Genomic DNA, 27,147 nt, shown 5'->3' with positions numbered 1-27,147 from the left:
AACCACTGGTTTAGAAGGGCATTTGTAGGATCGGCCTCAAGGTCTTATGTGAGGAACTCCCTGACATAACACGATATTAAACATATCCATGTTTTATTGTTGTCTCCTTCCAGGAGGTGTGCAGCGAGCTGCGGCCGCGTCTCTGTGTGATCCAGAGAGGGAGCAGCGGTTATGGCTTCAACCTGCACAGCGAGAAGGCCCGTCCCGGACAGTACATCCGAGCTGTGGACGAGGACTCGCCGGCAGAGAGGTCGGGCCTCCAGCCCCGGGACAGGATACTACAGGTCAGTTATAGGTTCTCAAAACGTGGGGGTTCCGAGGACGACTCCCTTATAGGGGTTCTCGAGTGACTGCCAAGCAGGGAGGCATTGGATCCCATCTTTATAGGGACGGTGAGGGGATTGAACCGCGACCCCCCCCAATCTCAGGGCAGACCTCTTTATGGGGGTCCCTCCCTGGCACAAAATATTTCAAGGGTTTAGGGTTAGAGTCAAAATACATGGGGGTCCTTGCCATCAAAATGTTTGAGAGCCACAGGTGCAGGTGACCTCAGTACTGGCATAACGTTCCAGCATGCAGTTCAGCATAGCATAGAAATGAAGGCAGACAGTTATAAATATTATTCGCATAGTACACACCAAAATCCTGAGGCCAAAAGAAAGGCTGGTACAGTACAGTATATGCTTTATTTAGAGCGACTTGTGCACACTTCATATTGTGGTCATAAACTTGCAAAGATTTCATCTGCTAAACAGTGCTTCCTAGTGGTAGAGTGGTAGTAGTTCAGTGGTGGAAAAAGTACTACATTTCTTTACTTGAGTATCAATAGACCAATTATTTGTTTACCAACATTGAGACTGGATGCACAGGTGATTGTTTCACACAATCAATTCTCAACCTGTTGTTTTGTGGTGCGCTGGTTTCAGCACACCCCAACCACCTCTTGTGTGTTGGCTGGTGAGGCGTGTCCTAGCGAGACCTGATAGAATGGGTTTCATTGCGCGCATGCTGGTTGGTTATCAGTGTGACGTCGTCTGTTAAGGGGTCTATACCAATATGTAGAAATACTCTGTCCAGTATTAAAAAATGTCTTGTGCAAAAGTACAAAGTTATTGGCATCAAAATGTACTCAAAGTACCAAAAGTGAAAATACGAATCATGCAGAATGTCCCATTTCACAAGTTTTTAAAATGTATGAAAATCCTTTGAAAACAAATTATGAAAAAAAAACACAAAAAGTTAGATTATGGATATAAGAGGTTTTTGCCCGACAGCAACGATATGCAAATAAGACAACGTAAAAAAAAAAAGGTTTCCCAATGTGTAAAAAAAAAAACAGTGTTTCTGTTTCTCCTAATTCTTTTCAAATCATTCTCAGCATTTCATCGCCGTCGGGCAGAAACCTTGTATCTTCTACTTTTTATATTTTGTTGTAAATTAATGCCCTACTTCATCGTACAAGAGTGTTGTAAAAAAAGTAGTGAAAATAGCCAATCTACAAGCTCACAAAGCCTCGCGAATCGCGACGCCAGGCTATTTTCACTCATTTAAAATATTTTTGAAATAATAATAATTAAAAAAAGGAATGGTTTTAGACATACAAGGTTTACACCCGACAGCAACGACTAGTTTTATGTTCCGTGGCGTACCAGGTGGGTGGGATGTGTCTCCCAGGCTAATCCTAAAGTGAATTTAGTACACTTGTTTCAAACAAGTGTGCTAAGTTTCCCAAACAATTTTTTTTATTGGTCGTGAGTAAATAACCCTTTATTCTTAGTTTTTCTTCTAAATCCTAACAGTTTTCTGAAACACTTATGTTGCTATAAAGGCCTTTGCAGACAGGGTGCGAAAAACGGAAAAAACGGACAATATCATTTTTTTAAAGAACACATGGTTCTCTATGACCTCATGCACACCGGCTCCGAATTTGCCGTGCGGCAAGTGGCTGCGGCGTTTTTATTTTTTCTTCAATCGAACCCAGTTCGATTCTGGCGTCTTTTCGCATCCGGGTAAAACTGATTGACCAATCGCACCCTGTCTGCAAAGGCCTTAACAAATATGCTCAAACTTATTCATGTCAAGGACCCCCAAAATGATATGTATTTGGCCGCCGACCCCCATTTTGTTCCAAGGACCCCCAGAAGCAAAGATTTAATAAAAAAATGTATATTCAAAGATTTGCACAAATTGTCACGATTTCTCAAAAATGTCAAATCTTCGTGACGCGCTATGATGACCTTGTAGGTCTGTTATTTTGAAATAGCCAAAGTGTAAAATAATGCTTTTTAGCTAAAATCTAAAATGACATGCTTTCCCGTTTTTAATGGGTTAGTATACTCTTTCTGTGGTTGACAGCTTACCTGTAAGTCCTAACACAGTGAAACCACACCCAGTCAGAGCAGAGAGACTATAGAACAAACATGTCCCTGTTTGCTCTGCCATACACTGTACTCAGAGCTTCAGAAGTGCTCAGACTCAGGCAGTTAAGAGGAATGTTATTTCAACTAACAGTGGCTTTGAGGGGTTTTGTGTATAGAGCTGTTACTGGGAGTTAGACTAGCTTATAGACTGGGGATAATCAGCTTTGGTATACTGGCCTGAAAGTCTGCTTGCACTGCCAGCCTCTGTCCAGCCTCTGTCCAGGAGCGTGCGTGCGTGCGTGCGTGCGTGCGTGCGTGCGTGCGTGCGTGCGTGCGTGCGTGCGTGCGTGCGTGCGTGCGTGCGTGCGTGCGTGCGTGCGTGCGTGCGTGCGTGCGTGCGTGCGTACGTGTCAGGCCTTCCAGTAATTCCATGTATCACATTTGGTATTCAACAAGTGAAAATGGCAGATCTACAAGCTCACAATGCGTTGTGAGCTTGTATATCGGGTATTTTCACTACTTCTCAATTGTTCTTCAAATGTATTAGATTTTTGTTTGTTTGTTTTTAAATTGGAAAAATGTTCTGGATTTTGGGGAGGGAAAAATCTTTTGGAAAAAAAAATCATTTTTTATTTTCTAATGTAGGAAATCAAAGAAATTCAGTTAATATAAAAATCCAGAACATTTTTCCAATTTAAAAACAAACAAACAAAAATCTAATACATTTGAAGAACAATTGAGAAGTAGTGAAAATACCCGATATACAAGCTCACAACGCATTGTGAGCTTGTAGATCTGCCATTTTCACTTGTTGAATACCAAATGTGATACATGGAATTACTGGAAGGCCTGACACGCACGCACGCACGCACGCACGCACGCACGCACGCACGCACGCACGCACGCACGCACGCACGCACGCACGCACGCACGCACGCACGCACGCACGCACGCACGCACGAGCGCACACACACACACACACACGAGCGCACACACACACACACACACACACACACACACACACACACACACACACACACACACACACACACACACACACACACACACACACACACACACACACACACACACACACACACACTCTCCTGGACAGAGGCTGGACAGAGGCTGGCAGTGCAAGCAGACTTTCAGGCCAGTATACCAAAGCTGATTATCCCCAGTCTATAAGCTAGTCTAACTCCCAGTAACAGCTCTATACACAAAACCCCTCAAAGCCACTGTTAGTTGAAATAACATTCCGGTACGGAACGCAGCGTTCACACTAATCACAACACCTGGCAAGTGGTCCCGGTTCCGTACCCGGGACCATAGTCCGAATTCACCCTTCTGAACACTGTGTTCAGAGAGCGCATGGGCGAGGAGCAGTATGACACAGGCGGCATAAACAGCAGGGAGCACAGATGAGAGGAAAAGGGAGTAGAAGAGACATAAAGAATAGTAAGGTGCATTCACCTGTCAAATCAATGCTTGTAGATCAGCCATTTCGGCAATTTTTTTTTGTATAAATTAGGGCTTAAAGGGGTATTTCACTTTAAAACACTTCTGGCGTCATTTTAATGTCAACTCTGGATTTTATGTGCACCCCCCAGACAGATTTTAAGTTGCTCGATTCAATATTTAGATACTTGATAATCATTTAATGCGTCTAATCGGATGAAAGTTGTGAGCTATTAGATTTTTTTTTTTTACCTATATGACATGCCCAAAATAGGGATTGATTATTAATTGATTATTTCATTAAATCATCGATAACTGTTTGCACCCCTAAAGAGGGATGGAGGGAGTAGAAAGCAGCGTTGCCAGATTTTGTAAGAGAAACAAGCAACCAGGTTTATGAAAACATGCCCAAAAGAAGCGACTAGGCCACATAAGCACTTTAAACCGATATGCCTCGGCTATTTGAAAATAGCCGATCTACAAGCTCACAACGCGTCGCGTTGTGAGCTTGTAGATCTGCTATTCTCAAAAGAATCTAGGAAAGAAATCTGAAACATTTGGAATATTTTAACAACACAAATCTAGTACACAGGTTCCTGGCACAAAATATTTTCAGTCCGCAGACAAATACATATTAATTTGTGTTGTCCTTGCCATGAAAATGTTTGCGAACCCACTGGTTTAAGCAACAGTTTAGGAAGCCCAAAATAATCAACTACACTTTAGAAAAACAAGCCCAAAGTCGCTTATAATAAGCAGACATGGCAGCACAGAGTAGAGAGCCTCGGGGGCTCACGGGGGCTCCCTAGCGGGGTGAGGGCCTCACAGATACCCCCACCCCCACGGAGGAGCGGGGCTTTGTGCTGAGCGGACACCCATTGTTACCGCTGTTACTGCCCAAGATGCTATTGTCTGGCTTCCTCTCTGGAATTGGCTTTAGACGTTCACGCCCACTCTGTGTCCCCACATATAATAGTAGAATTTGAGAAATAGACATTGTGAGGAACCGTTTTCCTGGTCCTCCTTATTTTTGCTTTATCGTATTTTTTTTTTTTTTTGAGATTCAGTTTGTGGTTAGGGTTAGCATTAGCCATTAAGATTTTACCTTTAGGGGTTGGGGTTAGAGTTTTCCCCTACTTTAAACTTAGTTGTGCGGCGATATCATCACACACCGGAAAATAGCCGATCTACAAGCTCACAAAGCGCCGCTGCGCGAGTGGCTTCTTCTGTTCTTCCGTCTATTTTCAGCCATTTCCAATGCTGCCCTAAAGTTTGTGTGCGTGCGTGCGCGTGCGTGTGTGTGTGTGTGTGTGTGTGTGTGTGTGTGTGTGTGTGTGTGTGTGTGTGTGTGTGTGTGTGTGTGTGTGTGTGTGTTCGTGAGAGAGAGAGTGCGTGTACATGTGTGCGCGTACAGGATATCCTGTTTCAGCAGCCAGTGATAATATTAAGCAAGGAATCCTGGACAGTGATAAACAACTTTGTCCACTACTGCTACTACTGCTGTTGTGGAACAATGGCGGACGGACACCGCTCGATCCGCCTTCTCCAAAATAGCTGCTGATTTAACCACTTAAACCCAGTGGTGTAAAGTAACTTAACTAAGTACATTTACTCAGTACTGTACTTAAGAAAAATGTTGAGGTATTTTTTACTTTGCTTGAGTATTTACAATGTGCAATACTTTTACTTCTACTCCACTACATCTCAGAGACAAATATTTTTACTCCACTACAATGTACGATCTACAAGCTCATGCGACCCGTTCGGCTTGTAGATCGGCTATTTGCACACGCCACAGTTGTACGGCGACGACAATGTATAAAATAGGGCTTGAGTGGTTAATCAGACTAATCAGATTAGTCGATTATAAAAATGATATTATTTTATTTTTTTGTCGATTCATTACTAAAAAGAAAAAATACATATACCATATCTTATGATCTATATCTCCTAACCTTTGTTCTGTCAGGACAACTCATGAATGGATAAAGACAACTTATGAAGGATAAGATTGGCGATGAATTGGATCTGCTTTTAGGTACTCTGATAAAGTACATCTCCCAGGTGAGCAGCAATTTAGCAAGACAGCAGTGACAGCAGCAGCAATAGCATGAGCACTGCAAAAGCAAGCTGGATGACAAGTGCAAACTTCCAGCTTAAATAGAGCAGTCTGAGAATGAAATAGTGTGATTGGATGAGTGTATGTGAACGTGGAGCTGAGGCGGTCCAACGGTCGGCCGCCAACACAGCACGGAGTTCCCTGGCAGAACTTGCTCTGTGCCAAGCGTGATGCTCATTGTTGTCTACAGGTGATGTGTCTCCTAACCTTTGTGTTGTCTACAGGTGATGTGTCTCCTAACCTCTGTGTTGTCTACAGGTGATGTGTCTCCTAACCTCTGTGTTGTCTACAGGTGATGTGTCTCCTAACCTCTGTGTTGTCTACAGGTGATGTGTCTCCTAACCTCTGTGTTGTCTACAGGTGATGTGTCTCCTAACCTCTGTGTTGTCTACAGGTGATGTGTCTCCTAACCTCTGTGTTGTCTACAGGTGATGTGTCTCCTAACCTCTGTGTTGTCTACAGGTGAACGGCGTGTCAGTTGAAGGGAGGAACCATTCAGACGTGGTGGCGGCCATTAAGTCGGGCGGTGACGAAACGCGGCTCCTGGTGGTGGACCCCGAGACAGACGCCTTCTTCAAGAGGTGCCGAGTGGCCCCCGCCCTGGACCACCTCACTGGTGAGACAGACAGCCTATTGGCCAGGGCTTCCCAAACTGACCATGCCAAGGACACCCAAGTTAGCCCTAGCCTCTGGCTGCTGTCCCCGTATTGCAAACTGGCTTGAAAAAGACAGAAAGAAAGTAAATTGCCAATCTACAAGCTCTGCACCGCGTTGGAGCTTGTAAATCAGCTATTCGCGGTATTTCCGAAAACTAGACCACACTGGCACGATGAAAGTTGAGTATGCATGCCCTGCCCGGTTATACAATACCTGGTGTCAGAGTACCCGTTGTACCCGTCTGTTTGAGTCCCTTTTATGCCCATATGTACTGTACTAGAGGTTCAGGCCGCTACGCGGCCCTCACACCTACGTTGCACCGCTGATCTGACTGATATGCCCTTATATGGAGATCTCTGCATCTGTGAGTTCAGTAAGACACTTTTGTCAGGAATAACCATTTATTGCAATGCTATTGCGTTCAGTTTGGCTAACTCTGCTCCTGTGATAATACAGATTATCTGTGCAAGCATGACACAGAATATCTGAGCTCACAGACCCCCCAGAAGCAGAGCATAAGATACAGAGTTTATTGCATAACATGAACCCTTTTAGGGCATAAGTTAATATACAGATTAACATTGAATTGCCAAAGTATAAAATATCTTTTAGTGGTTAAAATGATGACACTATATTAACTACTAAAATGACACAAATGCTTTCCCTGTTTTATGGGTTAAAGCCTCAGTTATACTTTAGTTGCGTGCCGGTGTGTGTCGTGCTCAGTAAAATAGCAGCTCTACAAGCTCACAACTTGTAGATCTGCTATTTTACGCCCCGTGCAACGCCAGCGTGCGACTAAGTATTAAATCAGGCTTATTAGCCTCCTTTATGGTTCTCACTCTGAGCTCTGCTCTCTCCTCATCCTCCTCCATGTTACTCATTCTGCTGTTTGGTTCCCACTGCAGTGGTAAACACCAGGAAATTAAAAGTCTGTCTACGCAGAGTCGCCGTTTGCTTGGCTTTGCCTTTCTGTCTGTGTCTCTATCTCTCTCTCTCTCTCTCTCTCTCTCTCTCTCTCTCTCTCTCTCTCTCTCTCTCTCTCTCTCTCTCTCTGCCAAAGTACACAGACAGGAGACAGAGCTGGCTGACTTCCTGCCCCCCCCCCCCCCCCCCGTTGAGCCTCGCATGTTTATAGATCAGTGGTTCTCAAACTTTTTTACATTTATTTCAATGACCACCATAACTCTGAGAGTGTACAAATGGAACCAAATGGTTATAGATCCTACAACATCCATTGAATAACAGTAAACCCTTTCTGCCTGAAGTTTTAACCACATCAACCCTGGCATCCCTATTTTGGGATGCTTTTTTATTTTTTGAGTAAAAAATAGGGCTTTTTTGAATTAATGTTTGTATCCGTAATACAACAGGAAATCTCTAGGGGGAGCCCCTGGTCTTTGATTTGGCTGCCTCATTTCAGAGCAGTACAGTAAGTTAGTAACACTGGCCAGTCCTCAGGGAGGGGGCGTGGCTGGACACTGCGTCTCATGACCCACCTGAGGCCCATTTCCACAGGTTGAGAACCACTGTTCTAAATCCGAGTTTAATAAGAGTTTTCTGAAAAACGTATGTTGCTACAGTCAGGGGCGTCACAGAAAAAAATAAAAAAAAATAGCTGAGAAACAGATGAAGCAGGGACCCCCTCTATATTGCATAAAATTGTGTTTCAGATTATACTTTTTTTGTTTACTTGGTCTGCTCTTTTTTCCCTCTACACCTTTACCTCTTTGCCAAAAATAGCCGATCTACAAGCTCACAACGCCTCGCAGCGCGAGGCGTTGTGAGCTTGTAGATCTGCTATTTTTGGCTAAAGTTCTACTCAGAAAAGGGATGCTAGGGTTTAAGTGGTTACGGTAAAACAAAAAATCATATCACACAAAGATTTGGCGGACCCCCTGTAGTAACTCTGAGGACCCCCTAGGGGTCCCGGACCCCCTGTTGAAGACCCCTGGCTTAGATGCTTTCCTGGTTTGAATGGGATAGACATGGTGTGCAGCCAGCTTTCAACAGCAGTAGGGGGGCACAGGGACAAGTTGTCCCAATAAAACCGTGCTTCTCAAAGTGGGCTCAGAGGACCGCCGGGTGTTCTTGGAGGGGTTCCAGAGGGTCCCCAGCAAGTTCATAGTTAATATAGCATTTAGCCACTTTAAAGGAAAATGTATCTATCAATCACTCACCCCACGAATTCAGCCTTGAATTCAAGGATTTTTGTTTTGTTTTTGTTGCATTCCTGAGCCAATAATCCAATATTTGACTAATTGAAGTTAATAGGAGACCAATATTCTTAACAAGAGCAAAACCATATTTAAAACATCGTTTTTTTTTATAGGTATCATCATTAGGTATCACTTTAGTAAGTAGTTACTTTGTAGATTTAGATTATTATTACAAAACATACATTAACCTCTTCAGCCCTATTTTCTACAAGTTGTGAGCTTGTAGATCTGCTATTTTCAAAGGATTTTTGTACTTTTGAAAACTTGTGAAATGGGACCTTCTGCTAAATGAGTACTTTTACTTTTGGTACTTTTGGTCATTTTGACACCAATACTTTTGTACTTTTACTCAAGTAATTTTTAAGTAAAACATGTGAGTACTTCTTCCATCACTGGGGCCTTGTAGGTGGTGATTAGCATTTTGAAATCTATTCTGTGCTTGACTGGGAGCCAGTGGAGGTCACGGAGGACTGGTGTGATGTGGTCCCTGGATCGGGTTCTGGGGAGCAGGCGGGCGGAACATCAAATGCATAGAGACAGTGTAGTGCCTCAGTAATCTAGGATCATAGGTAAACCAAGAACCTAGCTAGCATCAGTCTTAACAGTATAATATAAGAAAATACAGTATAATATCAACAAATAATTAAGTTAATCGAACTAATCCATTAATCTATTATATATAAATACAAGCTCACAATAAGGCCTGTTGAGCTTGTAGATCTGCTAATGAGCTTGTAGATCTGCTACTTCTGCACAACACAGTTCAGTTGTAGAAAGTATGAAGTATGGTTTAAAGGAGTAGTTTACTCAAAACATTACTTATTGTCTCCGCCAGGCCGAAGGCATGGCCGAGACTATGTTTTGCACCCTGTCCGTCTGTCCGTGTGTGTTTCCGTCCGTCTGCGAGCAGCTTATCTCCCGCACCGTTGGCCCGATCGCAGCGAAAATGTGCACAGACACTCCCTGGATGTCAGAATCTGCCCCGAATCTTTCAGATCGGCATGTTGTAGCGCCACCAGGAGGCCGAGTATTGCAAAACACATGTTTTCAGATTCAGATTCTGTCCAAAAATCTCACAAATCTGTACACATTTATCTCTATAATCATGTGACGACCTTTGACCCCGTAGTGTTAGACGCCATCTATGAACCCCACAACATCGCCGTGGCAACGACCATCTTCGCTGTCGGCAAGTACGCCCGGTTCTTGAGAGACTTTCTAGAGAAAGCGGAACGCCACTTCTTCGCCGGTTTCAACGTGTGTTACTACGTGTTTACGGACCGGCCGGACGAGGCCCCTTCTGTCAAGATGGGCGCCGGGCGAGAGCTGGTCGTCAGGTCCCCGCCGGGGTCGAACCGCTGGCAAGAGATTTCAGCTGGCAGGGTGAAACATATCCAGGCTTTAATAGAAACGGAGCTACGAGGCCACGCTGACTACATCTTCTGTTTGGACCGAGACTCTGGGGCAACTGGTCGCCGTAATGCACCCATGGTTCTACACCACCGAGCGCAGTGCGTTTACTTACAAGCGTAGGCCAGCCTCGAAGGCCTATATGGCCCATTACGAAGGTGACTTCTACTACCTTGCCGCGGTATTTAGGGGACTGGCTAGACTGACTGACATCCATCATCTGGTGTCAACATGCATTTATTATTATTATTGTTATTATTATTTTAACATGCATGTACAGTATTTTTGGGGGCTTTTGGGCCTTTATTTATAGATTTTAACAGTAGAGACAAACAGGAAACAGGGGGAGAGAGATGGGGAGAGACATGCAGCAAAGCTCATCCGGAACGGGATAATAAGACAATTAATTTAGTTGATTATAAAAATATAAAAAAATAAAAAAGTGTGTCAGTTCGTTGAGATATATATTATATACTGTATAAAAAGATGATAATAAAATCATCCTTCAATGTAATTTGATTAATCGAAAAAGTATACTATAGAATAATCACTACAAAAATAATAAAAAGTTTCAGACCGGACTGTAAGTTCCCTGGTTCCATATTTGGCCTCCAGTCCAGAAAGAGACCAAAAATAAATGCCCCAAAAAAGCCGGTCTGGGGAGACATTCCATTGAGATGCCCAGGTAACGCTCTGCACTTCAGTAGTGTAACATAACTAAGTACAGTGCATGTACTCAAGTACTGTACTTAAGTACAATGTTGAGGTACTTTTACTTTACTGGAGTATTTCCAATACTTTTCTATACTTTTACTTCTACCCCACTACACCTCAGAGACAAATATTGTACTTTGACTCCCACTACAATTATTTGAAAACTTACTAGTTACTAGTTACTTCATAGATTTTAATTATTATTACAAAACATACGTTACACACTTTAGCGATGTCACGATGCGATGCATTGTGAGCTTGTAGATCTGCTATTTTCAAAAAATATATATACATTTTACTTTTTATTTGAAAACTTGTGAAATGGGACATTCTGCATAATGAATACTTTTACTTTTGTACTTTAAGTATATTTTGTTACCAATGCTTTTGTACTTTTACTCAAGTCAATTTTGATTACCGGACTTGTAAGGGCACGGCCCCACCGCACTTCTATTTTACCTCTGGGGCGGAATCTGCCAATGCTTTGTCAATGCAAATGCGTGGATTCTTGGAAAAAATGTGCAAGACCATGAATCCACGCATTTGCATTGACAAAGCATTGGCAGATTCTGCCCCAGAGGTAAAATAAAAGTGCGGTGGGACCGTGCCCTAAGGGCGCGCTCCCACCAAAACATGGTCGGCTAGCGTTAAACGCAGGTTGTGCACGGCCACAGTTTTTTGCAGCCAGCGGATTCTAAAAAACGGGAGTGTCGCGCCTGTCACTCACTTTCAGGACCCTCCCCGTAGCCCGCACCGCCTGCTGCCTTGAGCACCATGTTGCTTCCTGAGTCTTGGGACGGTCCGCCTTCGACTCACCCGATTAGACAGAGGGGGAAAATCAGCTCCTGCCTCCAGCAGTTTTCTGCTTCAAATGGACAAGTCGTGTTGAGCAGATAAACGCACGGTCTGCGCGACAGGCGGAAAGATCCGCTCTTGCGTGAATCCACGCATTTACATTGACAAAGCATTGGCAGATTCTGCCCCAGAGGTAAAATAAAAGTGCGGTGGGAGCGCGCCCTAACAGTGTTTCTATACTGCAATATTGATACTTTTACTTCAGTAAAAAATGTGAGTACTTTTTCCACCACTGCTGCAGAGGGTACCCGAGTACAGTGACTCTTAACACATTGATTGCCTAGATCGAGTTAACTCGTTTTGACTAGTTTTTAGAATCCATCACTTGATTGCCAAGAACGAGTTAACTCGTTTTTTGTTTTTTTTTACATTTTTGTTTTTTAATTTGACCCAAAGACCAAGGAGATATGATTTTTCGAATATCTAGACTCCTATCCACTTCCTTGTTAACTTAAAACTTAAAAATTCTGTATCTCGGCTCCTGGGTACTTTTTTTTTTTCAATGAAAAATCTCTGGCATAAAACTGCTAAAAATCTTAAATAATTCTGGCAGTCAATGTGTTAACAAACACACACACACACACACACACACACACACACACACACACACACACACACACACACACACACACACACACACACACACACACACACACACACACACACACACACACACACACACACACACACACACACGTGCACACTGCCTCACTGGTCAGCACCTTTGTTTGGTTTCCAAGGCGCTGGCTCTCGAGTGGCCTCCCAGCCCCAGTGCTGAAGCTGTATATTTGGGAGTGGAGAGGCTCTTCTCAAAGTCAGGGCGCACACACACACACACAGACACACAGACACACAGACACACACACACACACACACACACACACACACACACACACACACACACACACACACACACACACACACACACACACACACACACACACACACACACACACACACACACACACACACACACAGAGTAGCTGAGGACCTTACGGAGGACACGGCTCTCAGAATAGACACACTACAGTGTAGGGTAGGGGCCAAAGGAAGGGCTGTGTAACTAAGAGCCATAAAAACACACCGACCGGCAAAGGGAAAACATTCACTGTGAGTCATACGGATGGAAGGTAAGAAATGTGTCGGTCCTCTCTGATGATCAGTGGTGGAAGAAGTGTACTCACATTTTTTACTTGAGTAAAAGTATCAATACTGCAATGTAGAAATACTCTGTTACAAGTAAAAGTCCGGAATTCTAAATTTACTTGAGTAAAAGTACAAAAGTGTTGGTATCAAAATGTACTTAAAGTACCAGAAGTAGACAGTACTCATTATGCAGAATGTCCCGTTTCACAAGTTTTCAAATGTATAAAATCTTTTGAAAATAGCCGATCTACAAGCTCACAATGTGTCGCATTGCGACGCACGCATTGTGAGCTTGTAGATCGGCTATTTTTAAATGGCCGAAATGTATATAGGGCTGAAGTGGTTGATGTATGTTTTGTAATAATGAAAATCTGCAGCAAAGTAAAAAATACCTCAAAATTGTACTTAAGTACAGTACTTGAGTAAATGCACTTAGTTACTTTACACCGCTGATGATGTAAGCTGTGGCAGTGGTTCTCAATGCGGTGTTCCCGCCTCCAAATACCAATTTGGGGGATCCTTGACATGAAAACGTTTGAGAACCGCCACTGTATACGACAGTGCTTCTCAAACTTTTTCATGTCAAGGACCCCCAAATTAATGTGTATTCGGGCAGACCCACCCCCCCCTCCCATCAGAAAATATTTCGTGCCAGGGAGCGCCAGTAGAGAAATGTTGCGTTAAAAGCAGAATTCATAATACTTTCGAGACGAATTTCCTTTTAAAAATAATTGACGTGCTGTGAGCTTGTATATCTGCTATTTTTGAATAGCCAACGTAACAAAATATGGATAAAGTGGTAAAAAATGATTGTGACGCTGTTTCCAGCTAAATTTAGCTGGACCCCCCCCCCCCCCCAAGGACCCCTGAGGGACCCACTTTGAGATCCACTGCTGTACGCTAGACTCAAGTGTCTCCCCAATCAAGAGAACCTCTCAAAGTGGAGACTCGCGTTCGAGATCTTTTTTTTTTTGCTCCGTGCGCAAATCATCATCATCATGGACTATTGGATCAGTCAGGACACAGAGAGTACAGGGCCTCCTGTGGTGAGGCTGAGTTATCCAGTGGACCAGGTTTCTTAAACTTGACGCTGAGGCCCAACTGTCAGAGAAACATGTGAACGCATGCAGAGGAACCCTCTCTGCCATGTGTGAATAATAGATGAGGCTCTTTACACATAGCTGCGCTATGTAACAGAGTAGATAGAGAGAGGCATTGGTGGAATGAAAGCGGAGCCGCGGAGAAGGGGGACTCCTTGATCTAAGTGGAGCGAACGGAGCATTCTGCTCCGCTGGGTTCTGAAGGCTACTGTACCACAGCAAAAAAAAAAACACTGGAGGGGGACTAGAATGAGACGACTAAGCTTCGGTCTGGTGTAGTACATATTACGGTAGTGTTGGCGGCATTGTCGTTGGGGCCAGGTTATTCGGGTAATAATAATGATGATGATCCTCTTATGCCGTGTTCACGCTGGGCAGATACAAAGATGCACAGGCTACCATTCTTTTTGGTCAATGTAGGCCCGGCGACATGAGGATACCAAGACTACTTGTACATCCGACGTTTGTAGCTGCTATGAAAGCTACGACGGCTACAAAGCAACGAAAAAAAAGTTGAGCCGGTTTCAACTTCAGATACAAGCAGTGCAAAGCTACAAATATGCTTTGCGTTTGCCTTGTGTCTTTTGTATGCGTCAGCGTGAACGCAGCTGGAGTGTTCTCTTTGGTTTGGACGTTTTTAAGTGTGTGACTGATGGGTGTGTTTGGTGTGTTTTGCAGGTCCGCTGCCCGAGCCAGTCATCAACGGAGACATGGAGGACAAGGTAAGAAACCACTCACGTTCAGCAGCACACCGACGTCTCTGTCGGGTGGAAACCTCATAACGCCCAACACTGTTGCTTTTCAGGATTCAAATTCTAAAAGTAGCAGATCGACAAGCTCGAAACACGTCGGATCTGCTACTTTTGATGCTTTTTGTGTTACGCCGTAGTGTGATCAAGTAGGGCGTTAATTTACGTAAAAACACCAACAAGTTAAAATATGGAGATAAGAGGTTTCTGTGAGACACAGTGAGAGAGAGAGAGACAGAATGAACAATAACAGCACTCTTAAGGTTAAGCACAATTCTTTTTTTCCCCCCTCTGAAATAGACGATCTACAAGCTTTAGATCAACTATTTCTGGAAAATTTTCAGAGTCAGCCGATCTACAAGTTCACAACGCGTGGATGTACTGTAGATCGGCTATTTTAAAAGTATTAAAGCAATGCCTAAGAAGTTATAGGGCATAAGGCGCCGCGCAAGGTAGGGCCCCAGGTATTCTATCTTATCCTGTCTGTCTGTCTGTCCGTCTGTCTGTCTGTCTGTCTGTCTGTCTGTCTGTCTGTCTGTCTGTCTGTCTGTCTGTCTGTCTGTCTGTCTGTCTGTCTGTCTGTCTGTCTGTCTGTCTGTCTGTCTGTCTGTCTGTAAACTGATTTTGGTGCTATATTAATTAATTAATTAACTAATTTATCAAAATGTAAATTTAGCTGGAACCTCCTCAAAGACCCCTGGGGGTGCCCGGACCCCACTGCTCTGAGGTGGCATGTCTTCCTGGTAGATAGAGTGCAGGTCAACCATAGTTCAGGCCAGTGGTGTAAAGTAACTAAGAACATTTACTCAAGTAATTTTTAGGTATTTTTTTACTTTACTGGAGTATTTCCAATTTTCAGCACTTTAACTCCACTACATCTCAGAGGCAAATATTACACGTTTACTCCACTACAATTATTTGAAAACTTGAGTTAGGGTAAGGTCACACCGCACTTTTGTTCTACCTATGGGGCGGAATCTGCCAATGCTTATCAATGGGAATGACGTGGTTTGATGGTCTTGCGCATCTTTCTGTGTGTCGTGCACACCTTGCGTTTATATGCGCTCTGTACGCCTTGTCTATTTGAAGCAGATAAATGCTTTGCTTCTGTGCAGTTAGCAGTTTGTCTATAGACTAAACACCCTCAGGTCAAATACAGAGGCTCTTGCCATGAATTCTCTGGGGTTTGTTTGTTTGTTTTAAACTGCGTCTCGTTCCAGATAGGCGGGGTTTATAACACTGCAGACCAGTGGTGGAAAGTAACTAAGTACATTTACTCTTACAATTTTGAGATACTTTTACTTTGCCGGAGTATTTCCAATTTTACTTTTACTTCTACTCCACTACATCTCAGAGGCAATATTTTTTACTCCACTACAATTATTTGAAAACCTTAGTTACTAGTTACTTTGTAGATTTGAATTATTATTACGAAACATAAAGTACCCACTTCAGCCCTATTTAAACTTTGGCTATTTTCTAAAGATTTTAATATAAAAAATATATAAATCAGTGCTATTGAACACCCTTTATGTCTGTGTTTGGGTTTTAAGCGCTTCTGACTAAACCTCCTAACTCCATTGAATCCTCAAACTGTTGGACAAACCACCTAGTAACTCCAACCGTGGAGTTAGGTGGTTTGTCCCCCATTGATTAGAATGACGAAGTCATTAGCTACATTAGACCATTAACCACATTAATGCTCAAAAACCTCCTAACTCCACTTGAGCTGTATTTGGGTAAATTGATGGATAAAGGACACATTCAACTATCTGACAATGTATAAAGTCATCATACCAACTTTGATGAGGCAGTATTATGTTGTTCTAAAAACATGTTTTTGTTCTTTTACTTTCCTGAAAAGTTAATATTTTGGACATATCATGTTTCTGCCTGATAGCAGAGATATGATACCTTGTGAAACGGGACATTCTGCATAATGAGTACTTTTACTTTTGGTTCTAAGTATATTTTGATACCAATACTTTTGTACTTTCACTCAAGTAAATTTTGATTACCGGACCTTTACTTGTAACAGAGCGTTTCTACATTGCAGTAGTGATACCGAAATTGAGTACTTCTTCCACCACCGGCTGCAGGTCATCAATCACAGAAAAGTGTTGACGTTCAAAACCGAGCTCCACCCATTTAGTGCTACTAGCAGGTTTGAAACTAAATAGTTTGAGAAATTGTGACTCAAACCTTTATTGCGAATTACATGCAAACTCTTATTTAACAGGACTGTGACTATCTCTGTGCTCGGGGATTGTTTAGTTTAGATGTATACTGCAATTGAAAAATAAAAAAACATAATATGCAACAAAAAAAAAACAGGGCTGCAACTATTGTTTATTTTCTTAGTGATTATTCGGTCGATTCCTTTTTCGATTTATCGAATAATCAAGGAGCACGTTTTTAATAATTAGTGACTATAGCCAATATATAAACAGATAAAGTGGTTAGAATTATTGTAAGGCTACATTAACTATACTTTTGCTGGGGACTCCTGGAACCTCCACACAACCAAGTGTATAGTTCCAGTGAATGAGTGACCCCAGTGCTTGTACTGTATGATGGCATTAGAGCAGAGGAATGCGATCACAAACTGTGAGGCTTGAAAGCTCACACCGAGTGTGAAGCAGCTAGGGAGAATTGAGCTGCTTCATGTTAATCCTGGAAAGGTATTTAGCTGTAATCCTTATGGGAGCGCACTCAGCTACTTTTACTGTAGATCTTACGCACACACACACGCGCACACGCACACGCACTTGTATTACTTTGTTACTATACTGTACATATGAGTAGCACAGCTTTGGTAACTAAGGGACTGATCGATTTTTATTGGAAGGTTCCTCTTGAGAAAAATAGGGGAGGGCCATGTTTTTTTTTTTAAATGTAGGTCATTTTATACTTTCAAAATAATTTTTTGAATTGCGGAAATAGCTGATCTACAAGCTTATGACGTGCCACGAAGTGACGCGTTGTTGGAAACTATTATGACACTTAAGAAACGTGATCACATTACACCCATCTTAGCTGCACTTCACTGGTTACCTGTTTCATTCAGAATATATTTTAAGATTTTACTGCTAACTTTGAAAGCCCGGCAGGGACTGGCCCCCAGCTACATCAAAGACTTGCTGCACCCCCCCTATGAACCCACGCTGGGCAAGACCTGGGCTGTTGGTTGTCTAGGCGGAAGCGGTTGAATTTGGCGGAAGTACCGCCCAAGGAAATGACGTTGATGCTTTACAAATCTGTTAACATTCTCCGTGAATGAAACAAGTGTTGTGATTGGTAAAAAAATATAGTTTCCGGGGGAAACACGTACGACGGAAGTCCTGTTCCTCTCGCTGGTTTAGGTCGTGACCAGGCTCTTCTCTTCACAGATGAGTCCCCACGTCCCACCTCATTACCCGGGGCGATCGGGCTTTCGCAGTCCGGCACCCACGCTTTGGAATGCCCTGCTCCGTGGACCTGAGGCTCGCAAAATCAGTGTCTTCCTTTAAACCAGGGGTTCTCAAACGTTTTTATACCACGACCGCATATTATGAGGTATTTTTTTGGCATTTGCATTGCATTGAGCACAGTCCACTTCACGTTGATCGAGCCTTTAAAAAGAGATTCGATAATTTTTTTGGTTGCCAATGCGCGACCCCAACGGCACCCTCCCGCGACCCATAGTTTGAGAACCGCTGCAGTGATTTAATCCATCAGAATCTGTGTCATTTTAAGATTTCTTTGGCGATTCAAAAATAGCAGATCTACAAGCTCATAGCGCGGCACCGAGCTTGTAGATCTGCTATTTTTGCGTTAAATCACTTCTAAAAGTGTGTGTGTTTTATGTTAAGGCGTGCCGCACTATGAGCTTAATTTACGAAAAAATACAAGAAGTTACCAGGAGCTGATGGTAAGGTGTGGCGCTCCACCTCAGCCATTCCACCTCAGCCATCCATCTCCCAGGTCTAGTGCCTTGTAAGGGGGATACAGTAGACGCCCTCGTCGCTCAGGCTGATACTGACAATAAGTCACTTGGACCTACTTAACTTACTATCTCAACATCTAGTCTCCGGTCCGCTGCGGCTCCCTACAGCTCAGGGCGTGTTGCCAGGTATGTTAAATGAAGCCCGATCCAGGCCACTCATCATCTAAGGCTAGCTATAGTTCATGGTGTCACGGCGAAGTGAAAAAAAGGTTATTGTTGCGTAGCATGTGTTAACATCGAAGGCTTTAGGGCAGTGGTTCTCAAACTTTTTCTAGTCAAGGACCCCCACATTGTGATGTATTTGGCCGAAGACCCCCCCCCTTATCTGAAAAGGTTTTGTTGAGTAGCAATGACCTAAGGCAAGGGTCTTCAACGTTTTCAGGCCAAGGACCCCCTAGCTGAGAGACAGATGAAGCAGGGACCCCCTTTATATCGCATACAATTTTATTTCAGATTATACTTTTTTTGTTTACTTGGTCTGCTCTTTTTTCCCTCTACACCTTTAGCTCTTTGCCAAAAATAGCCGATCTACAAGCTCACAACGACTCGCAGTGCGAGGCGTTGTGAGCTTGTAGATCTGCTATTTTTGGCTAAAGTTCTAGAATCAGAATCAGAATCAGTTTTATTGTCACATCACAGGTTTACAAGGTAAAGAAGTGGGTGAAATTCGTTTTTGTACATCGTTCCCATCGCAACGTTAATTTCCATAGAAAGAAGAGGGGGGGGGGGAGAAGAAGAGGGGTGGGGGGCAAGTGGGAAGGAGATCAAAACAAGAGAGCAACAGAAGGCCAGACAAGTTATCTACATATTTACAAAGTACCTGAGATAATAAAAAACTAAGGTGTCTGAGCATAGCAGCAATGTATGTATACTGTGCATGTTATACTTATACTGTGCATGATATACTTATGGACGTTAAGGTGCTTAGAGAAAAAAAGAGCACAATAAAAAACAAAAAAAGTCAGTGCGTTATACATGGGATTAAGGTGCAAAAGGTCAGTGCGTGTCCACCTAGGGTGGACTGACCCTAGTATAATCCGCAAGTAGCTCCATGAGGGAGTGCAACAAAAAAGTCATTTGTACCTGGTGTAGTCCACAGGTGTGTCCGAGGGGGAGCTAAGTCCAAGTCATTGTCCCTGGTATAATCCACAGGTGTGTTCAGGAAGAGCCAGAAAAGTTTTGCACCGCCTGCTGTCAGGCTGCTGAACAAGGCTTATGCCTCATTCAGCATCCTGACAGCAGCCGGGTTAAAACTGCACCAGAACCTGGTGGTGGAACTCTTGATACTTTCTACTCAGAAAAGCGATGCTAGGGTTTAAGTGGTTATGGTAAAACAAAAAATCATATCACACAAAGATTTGGTGGACCCCCTGTAGTAACTCTGAGGACCCCCTAGGGGTCCCGGACCCCCTGTTGAAGACCCCTGACCTAAGGCCAGCTACAGTACATAATGTCACAGTGAAGGTGCAGACAGCATGTTGTAACATGGTACGCTGTATGGGTGAAAGGTCAGACACCGGGTCACTGTGAGGTGGGAGGATTGTGACTTTGCAGGTCAAGCTGGCTTATGTTCACCAAAGCCCCTTTCCCTCTCTGAGCTGCACCTACTTTCTTTCATTCAACTAGGCCTGCAACTATTCTTGCAGATTTTTCTATTGATTACTTTTTTGATTTAGTTGAATAATCAAGACGAGTTTTTAAAATATATATATAAATATATATATTTTTTTTAGTATGTCAATAAATCGATTAATAACTTACCTGTTATATTACAATTTGCCATGCAATTAAAAAAAAAAAAGCTGATCTACAAAGCTCACAAATGAAATTGTAGGTGTACGGTGTGGGAATCAGGGACCAGGGGTGCCATTCTCAGTCAACAGGGTTCATTTGCAGTGGTGGAAAAAGTACTAACAATGTTTACTTAAGTAAAAGTAGCAATACTGCGATGTAGAAATACTCTGAAGTGAATGTCCAGAATTCAAAATTCACCTTGAGTAAAAGTACGAAAGTATTGGCATCAAAAAATACTTAAAGTACCAAAAGTAAAAGTACTCATTATGCAAAATGCCCCATTTCAAGTTCTCAAAATGAATGACTATCTTTTGAAAATATCAGCTCTACAAGCTGAGCTTGTATGAAATATATAGGGTTGAAGTGGTTAATGTGTGTTTTGCAACAATAATCAAAATGTACAAAGTAACTAGTAACTAAAGTTTTCAAATAATTAGTAGTGGAGTAAAAAGTAAATAGAAAGTAAAAGTAAAATAAAAAGTTAAAAGAAATACTCCAGTAAAGTACAAAATACCTCAATTTTTAAATGTACTTAGTTACTTTCCACCAATGTTAATTTGTTCCTCCCAGTCTGTCAACCAGTGGTTCAATGACTCTCGTAACTCTGAGAGGGTACAAATTTGTACACTCTCAGAGTTACAGACCTGTAAGGATCCATTTGCAACCTCTTCAAGGTCCCTGCCTGACTGGACCTGACTTTGAAAACCACTGCTCTGGTCTAAACCAATTATTTTATCCCCATAACACTTTTGGTATCTACTGGTGAAGCCACTGTACATTGGAGCGTGAACAAAATTCATAAGGCAAGGCTGCTCCCGGGTGGTGGACTATAGTACTGCACACAAATGAAACAGTCAGGCCAATGTGTTAAGCAATGAGTTGTGCCCAGAGGAACTGATATCCACTACTGTTCAGTGTTGTTGCCATTGAATGGGCACTGAACATAGTGATGCTCTCTAGAAATGTACTTCTTCAAATCTTGATTGATTGATTGATTGATTGATTTCCTTCCCCAGGTGAATGGTCGCGTGGCCAAAGAGGCAGAAGGGGACTCGAAGCTGTCAGTCAGTCCATCTCCATCGAACGCCTCGTCCAACACCTCTCTGACAACCCCGCCAATTAACAACACTCCTGAGGTACTGCATGCACATACTGTACAGTCACAATCACAATCAACTTTATTGTCACAGCACAGGTTTACAGGTGTAAAGAAGTGCTTTGCTTGTTTGTTGTTGCTGTTGTTTTTCTGTGTAAGCTCCATCACTCGTAGGTTTTAGGAAATACATTAATAAAAACCTATCAGCGTGCCATTGCCTTTAACCCATTAAGGCCTGAGGTTCTGATTCTACAAAATGTTTTCTGAAAAAAGTTGTTACTATATCAGTGGTTCTCAAACTTTTTCATGTCAAGGACCTCCATTTATTTGGCCGCCGACCCCCATCTCAAAATATTTAGTTCCAGGGACCCTCAGAAGCAAAGATTTGAGTTACAAATGTTTGCTTTAAAATGTATTCAAAGATTTGCCAAAAAAAACAAGATTTTTCAAAAATAGCAGATCTACAAGCTCATAGCGCGGCACTCGGTGCTGCGCTATGAGCTTGTATATCTGCTATTTTTGAATAGCCAAAGTATAAAATGATGGTTTAAGTGGTTACACAGATGCGTTCCAGGTTTTAATGGGTTAATTATTGCCATTGATTGCCTTGGAATAAAATATTTATACACAGAATATTTGATACACAGAATTATCACTCACACATTGCTGGTAGAGTACTTTAAATTACAGCAATCGCTTGTGTCTTGGATTATTTAAACTGAAGGGTCTGGTGTGGTTATAGCAAACGCAGATCAAATGACATTTTATTTGTGTTTGGCTTAATTGGCAACTGCTGATAAAAACACAATTTATTGACAAAAGGTCACACTTTTGTGGATTTACAGTAAAATTGTCAAAATGACAATCACATTCACAATCACTTAATTTAACTCTGCAGCCGCATTGAAGCACCTGTTGTGTCGGACAAATCCCAACGTTTGCATCATAAGCTCTAGCCTTCGATTGCCTTTGAATAAAACGTATTTGATACACATAAGTATCACCCACATGTTACTGATTATAGAGAATGTTCAATTATTGTAATCCGGTCTTGATTTCCTGCGCTCTCCTGGATTAGTCAAACTGAAGTTTGTGGTTTGGAGCGAATGGCATTGTCATTGACAAATCATTGTCTTTGAATAGACAAACATCTTATATACAGTAAACACAATTGACACAAGGAATTGACACTCACTTCTGCTGATTATAGGAAAATTAGAATCACAGAGATTCGTTGAGAATTATGGGTGAGGAAGCCTTCTGAATGTTGTGTGACTCTTTCGTATTGACGAGAGAGGGGGAAAAAAACACTCCATGACCGCATTTCTAGAAGACTAAACTTGTATTTTATTTCAGAGGTTTAATGAAGGAACAATGTCTTTGAAATGCCACATAAATTGTGAGTGAAATACGAGTCTTTCAGATAGGCTCATGGCATCTGTGCATGCATGCCCAATTAGACCCTCCAGAAAAACGCAGGCAAAAGTCCTTGATTAATGCGGGCTAAAACTCTTGATTATGCGGGCTAAAATCCTTGATTTTGCGATGAAATATGCAGGTTTTTTTATGCAGTGAAATTGTGGGAAGTTGTGAAATATGCGGAAAGTTGTGAAATATGCGGCAATATGCGAAATATGCGATATGCGGAAAAATGCGAAATATGTGAAAAGTTGCGAAATATGCAGAAATATGCGATGTGATGCGCATATTATGCGATGCGATGCGCCCTTTTTGAAAAAACGTTACCCCCGCATAATTATGCGCCATTTTGCTGATTATGCGGTAAATTCTGCGCTCGCATTTTTCTGGAGGGTCTACCCAATGTCTGTTTGTGTGTTCGCATGAGAAGCACAGTGCGACCCCGCTGATCCAAGCCAGAACGCAGGCTGTGTGTGTCGCACCCCGTCTGTAAAGCCCTCTACACATATCGTTGCTGTCGGGCAGAAACCTCCTATCTCCATATTCACTTTTTGTGTTTTTCTCATAAATCAACGCCCCTATCACACTACAGCGTTACACAAAAACGTCAAAAGCTCGAAACGCGGCGCGAAACGCGGCGCGAAGCGACGTGTTTCTTTTGATGCTTTTGAATTTGAATCCTGAAAAGTAGGTTTTGGACACCCCGACAGAAACGATATCTTTTGAGCCATCTCTGCCGAGTACAGACTAACACGGTCATGAAATAAACGTCCTTCCTTCCTTCCTTCCTTCCTTCCTTCACTAAGGAGTCGGATCAGATGCCCGGCGATGCCATCCCGGCCCTAAACCTGACGCTGCAGCAGGTGAAGGAGCGCGCTCATCAGAAACGCTCCAACAAGAGAGCCCCGCCCATGGACTGGACCAAGAAAAATGAACTGTTCAGCAACCTATAGAGAGCACGCACACACACACACGCACACGCACACACACACGCACGCACGCACGCACGCACACACACACACACACACACACACACACACACACACACACACACACACACACACACACACACACACACACATGCTCACATAGACGTGAGAAGATTTGAGGATATAAACCAGCAGTTAGGAGAGAGAGGGATATCTGTAAAATATAGTGTACACTCAGATTCTTATTATTATTATTATTATCTTCCAGTTATAAATGATGTACTACTAACAATGAAAGACGCATAATGCCAATGTTGGAAACAGATTAAAAATGTGTGAGAGTGTGTGTGTGTGTGTGTGTGTGTGTGTGTGTGTGTGTGTGTGTGTGTGTGTGTGTGTGTGTGTGTGTGTGTGTGTGTGTGTGTGTGTGTGTGTGTGTGTGTGTGTGTGTGTGTGAGAGTGATCGCATGTGTGTGTGTGTGAGTGTGTGCATGCGTGTGCGTGAGTGTGAGTGTGTGCATGCGTGAGTGTGAGTGTGTGCATGCATGCCGTACAGTGTGTGTATGCCGTGGAAAACCGTGGAGTTGATCATGTTTTTGTGTTAATGACCCATATTCTCCATGGAACTCCATTTTATGAAACCCCCGTCGCGACATGATGTCGCTGTCGCCGTGGAAACCTTGTAAAACTGTAAAGCTCTTGTAAACCTGGCACTGGTTCAATATTTATAAAACCCACAGACAGACTTAAAGGAATACTTCAGCCAAAAAAAGATTTTAGATTTTAGCGTTGGCTATTCAAAATTAGCAGATATACAAGCTCACAGTGCGCCAGTTCGTACAGCACTGCGAGCTTGTAGATCTGCTATTTTTGAACATTTTAGAAAAATATTGAAAGAACTACTGGTTTAGAAGGCATTTGTAGAACCGGCCCCAGGTCTTAATGGGTTAATTTACCAAAACAAATAAATATATATGGAAATATGGAGATACAAGGTTTCTGCCCAACGGCAACAATGACAATGGGACCAACCATGTAAACCCGCCTGACAATCACTTTTCATCTGTCCCAAGTTTGTTGTGTTTTGTTGGCGACCAAACGTGCGGTCAACTTCACTTTGAAATCACACACTCCGTTAACCACTAAAGCCTACATGTTCATACAACGAATAGCGAAAATAGCCGATCTACAAGCTCAACGCATCGCACCAAACACGTGAGCTTGTAGATGTGCTATTTCCACTCCTTTTGAACATTTTGACAATTTCTCGAGGGATGCCAGGGTTAAAGTGGTAATAACGCAGGCGCAGGTCATTCGTTCTCTGCAATATCTTTAGTGATTGAATTAGCAAAATCTTTACTGACAATGTACAATTACACACAGTACATTGTCACACAATCATCAATAGGATAATACGCAATAAAGCCAATGGCTTATTTCTATAGATACTTTCATCTGGTTTATTTTCCTAGGCCAGACTTTTGACTAAATGTGAAATATTTAAGTAACCCATACCATCCGTACCATGAAGCCCAATTTATGCTCCGTCGCGCGACCAAGTATAAATCGGGCTTAAGTGTTGCCATGGTGATCTTTGTATATTATTGCTATTCCCTTTGCGTTTCTGCCGTGTTCTATTGCTACTGGCAAAACAAACACGAAAAATGCTTTCTGAGATTTTTACACATTTTCTATAGATGTCTTTAAAAACTGAATTATGTAGCTTTGTATATCATGTATGTTTTAAAAGAATGTCCGTGCTTCACTAGATTATTATGCATTTTTGTTCAGTATTGAAACTGGTGATGAATTTAAAAAAAGATTGAATTATGAATTATATGAAGAGAGCTTGTGTGAGCAGTGCGGTATTTCTATACTGTAATAAACTTGTCTTCACAACATTATGCTGTGACGTTGACTTCACGTTGTGTTCAGTTGCGCTGGAACAAACCTGCTGGAATGTTCTATGGCTGCCTCATTTTCATCACCACCAGATGCAAACTTGTGTCTGTTCTCGTCTTTGCATTGAATTTGTACGTACCAGTGGTGGAAGAAGTACTCACATGTTTTACTTATAGTAAAACATGATAGTTCACCCCCAAAAATATTTTTTTTCCTATCGATTAGTCACTCCATGCCGCCTTGAATTCATGGATATTATTTTGTTTTTGTCGCATTCCTAAGCCAATAATTTGATGACCGGCAGCGGTTCCGGTAGGTGACACAAAGAGTCTCCTGTCTCCTACTGAAACCGCTGCCTACCGATCTAATATTATTGCTTGAGTCGACACAGTCGAGTCAGTTTAATTGAGTGTACAAAAGGCTACATTTGTAGAGTTAAATTAGTACCATGGCCTTTACTTTGTAGTCAGTTTGAAGCAGTGGTTCTCACACATTTTCATGTCAAGGACCCCCAAAATGGTATTGGCCACAGCCTGATTTGAAAAGGTTTTCTAGACTATGAAATATTGAAATTAAACTGTTCTAAATCTTCCTGGGGACCACCTGGAACTCCCTCAAAGACCTATGGGTGTCCCAGGACCCCACTTTGAGAATCACTTATTTAAAGAGTACCTCTCCATAAAGCCAACAATGTGATGTCATCATGTTCTTAAAATGATACAAGACAGTAAAGAATCTGATCAACAACGGCCAATTTGTCCCCTAATATAAATAAAAATAAACTACAAATGTTTATTCATCCTGCGGGTGAATAAACTGAACTTTAATTCCACCTATGTGGCGGATTCTGTCAATGCTGTTCAATGGGAACAGAGCGGTCTATTGCCATTTGCGGATTTCCGCTATAAAACGCCCCGTTCCCATTGAAAAGCATTGGCAGAATCCGCCGCATAGGTAGATTTAAAGTTCGGTGCGACCGCACCCTGATAGAAAACAATTTTGACCACTTAAGCCCCATATGGGTAACCTGGAGTCCCTCAGGGCTCAATACTAGTGTATTTTCTGTTATTGTGGGGAAAGCTTTCGCTGAAAATAGACGGTCGACAAGCTCACAATGCGATGCATTGCGTCGCGTCGCATTGTGAGCTATTCTTTCTGCTATTTTCAGCGAAAGCTTTCCCCACTAACACATGCTCGGGTTTAAGTGGTTGTTAATAGAATATTTTTTTGCCATT

General features: G+C 42.5%; 2 protein-coding genes across 2 annotated transcripts in view; both read left to right on the top strand.

Moving 5' to 3' along the window:
• Positions 1-13,140, top strand: part of xylt2 (xylosyltransferase II) — a 107,540-nt gene extending 94,400 nt beyond the window's left edge. The window contains exon 12 of the transcript XR_013934296.1: positions 13,108-13,140. The gene's annotated coding sequence lies outside the window, so the exon portion shown is untranslated. The remainder of the gene's footprint in view (positions 1-13,107) is intronic.
• Positions 1-25,911, top strand: part of nherf1b (NHERF family PDZ scaffold protein 1b) — a 64,928-nt gene extending 39,017 nt beyond the window's left edge. Inside the window, exons 3-7 of the mRNA XM_080446869.1 lie at positions 114-284; positions 6,400-6,553; positions 14,717-14,760; positions 21,583-21,702; positions 23,888-25,911. Of these exons, the coding sequence (XP_080302995.1) occupies positions 114-284; positions 6,400-6,553; positions 14,717-14,760; positions 21,583-21,702; positions 23,888-24,034 (636 nt within the window). The 3' untranslated portion in view covers positions 24,035-25,911. The remainder of the gene's footprint in view (positions 1-113; positions 285-6,399; positions 6,554-14,716; positions 14,761-21,582; positions 21,703-23,887) is intronic.
• The last annotated feature ends 1,236 nt before the right edge of the window (positions 25,912-27,147 follow it).

This window comes from Gymnoscopelus braueri (assembly GCF_963280865.1).
Source record: "Gymnoscopelus braueri genome assembly, chromosome: 13".
Classification (NCBI taxonomy): Eukaryota; Metazoa; Chordata; class Actinopteri; order Myctophiformes; family Myctophidae; genus Gymnoscopelus; species Gymnoscopelus braueri.
Note: the sequence above shows the minus strand (reverse complement) of the source record. Positions and strands in the feature narration are given on the sequence as shown.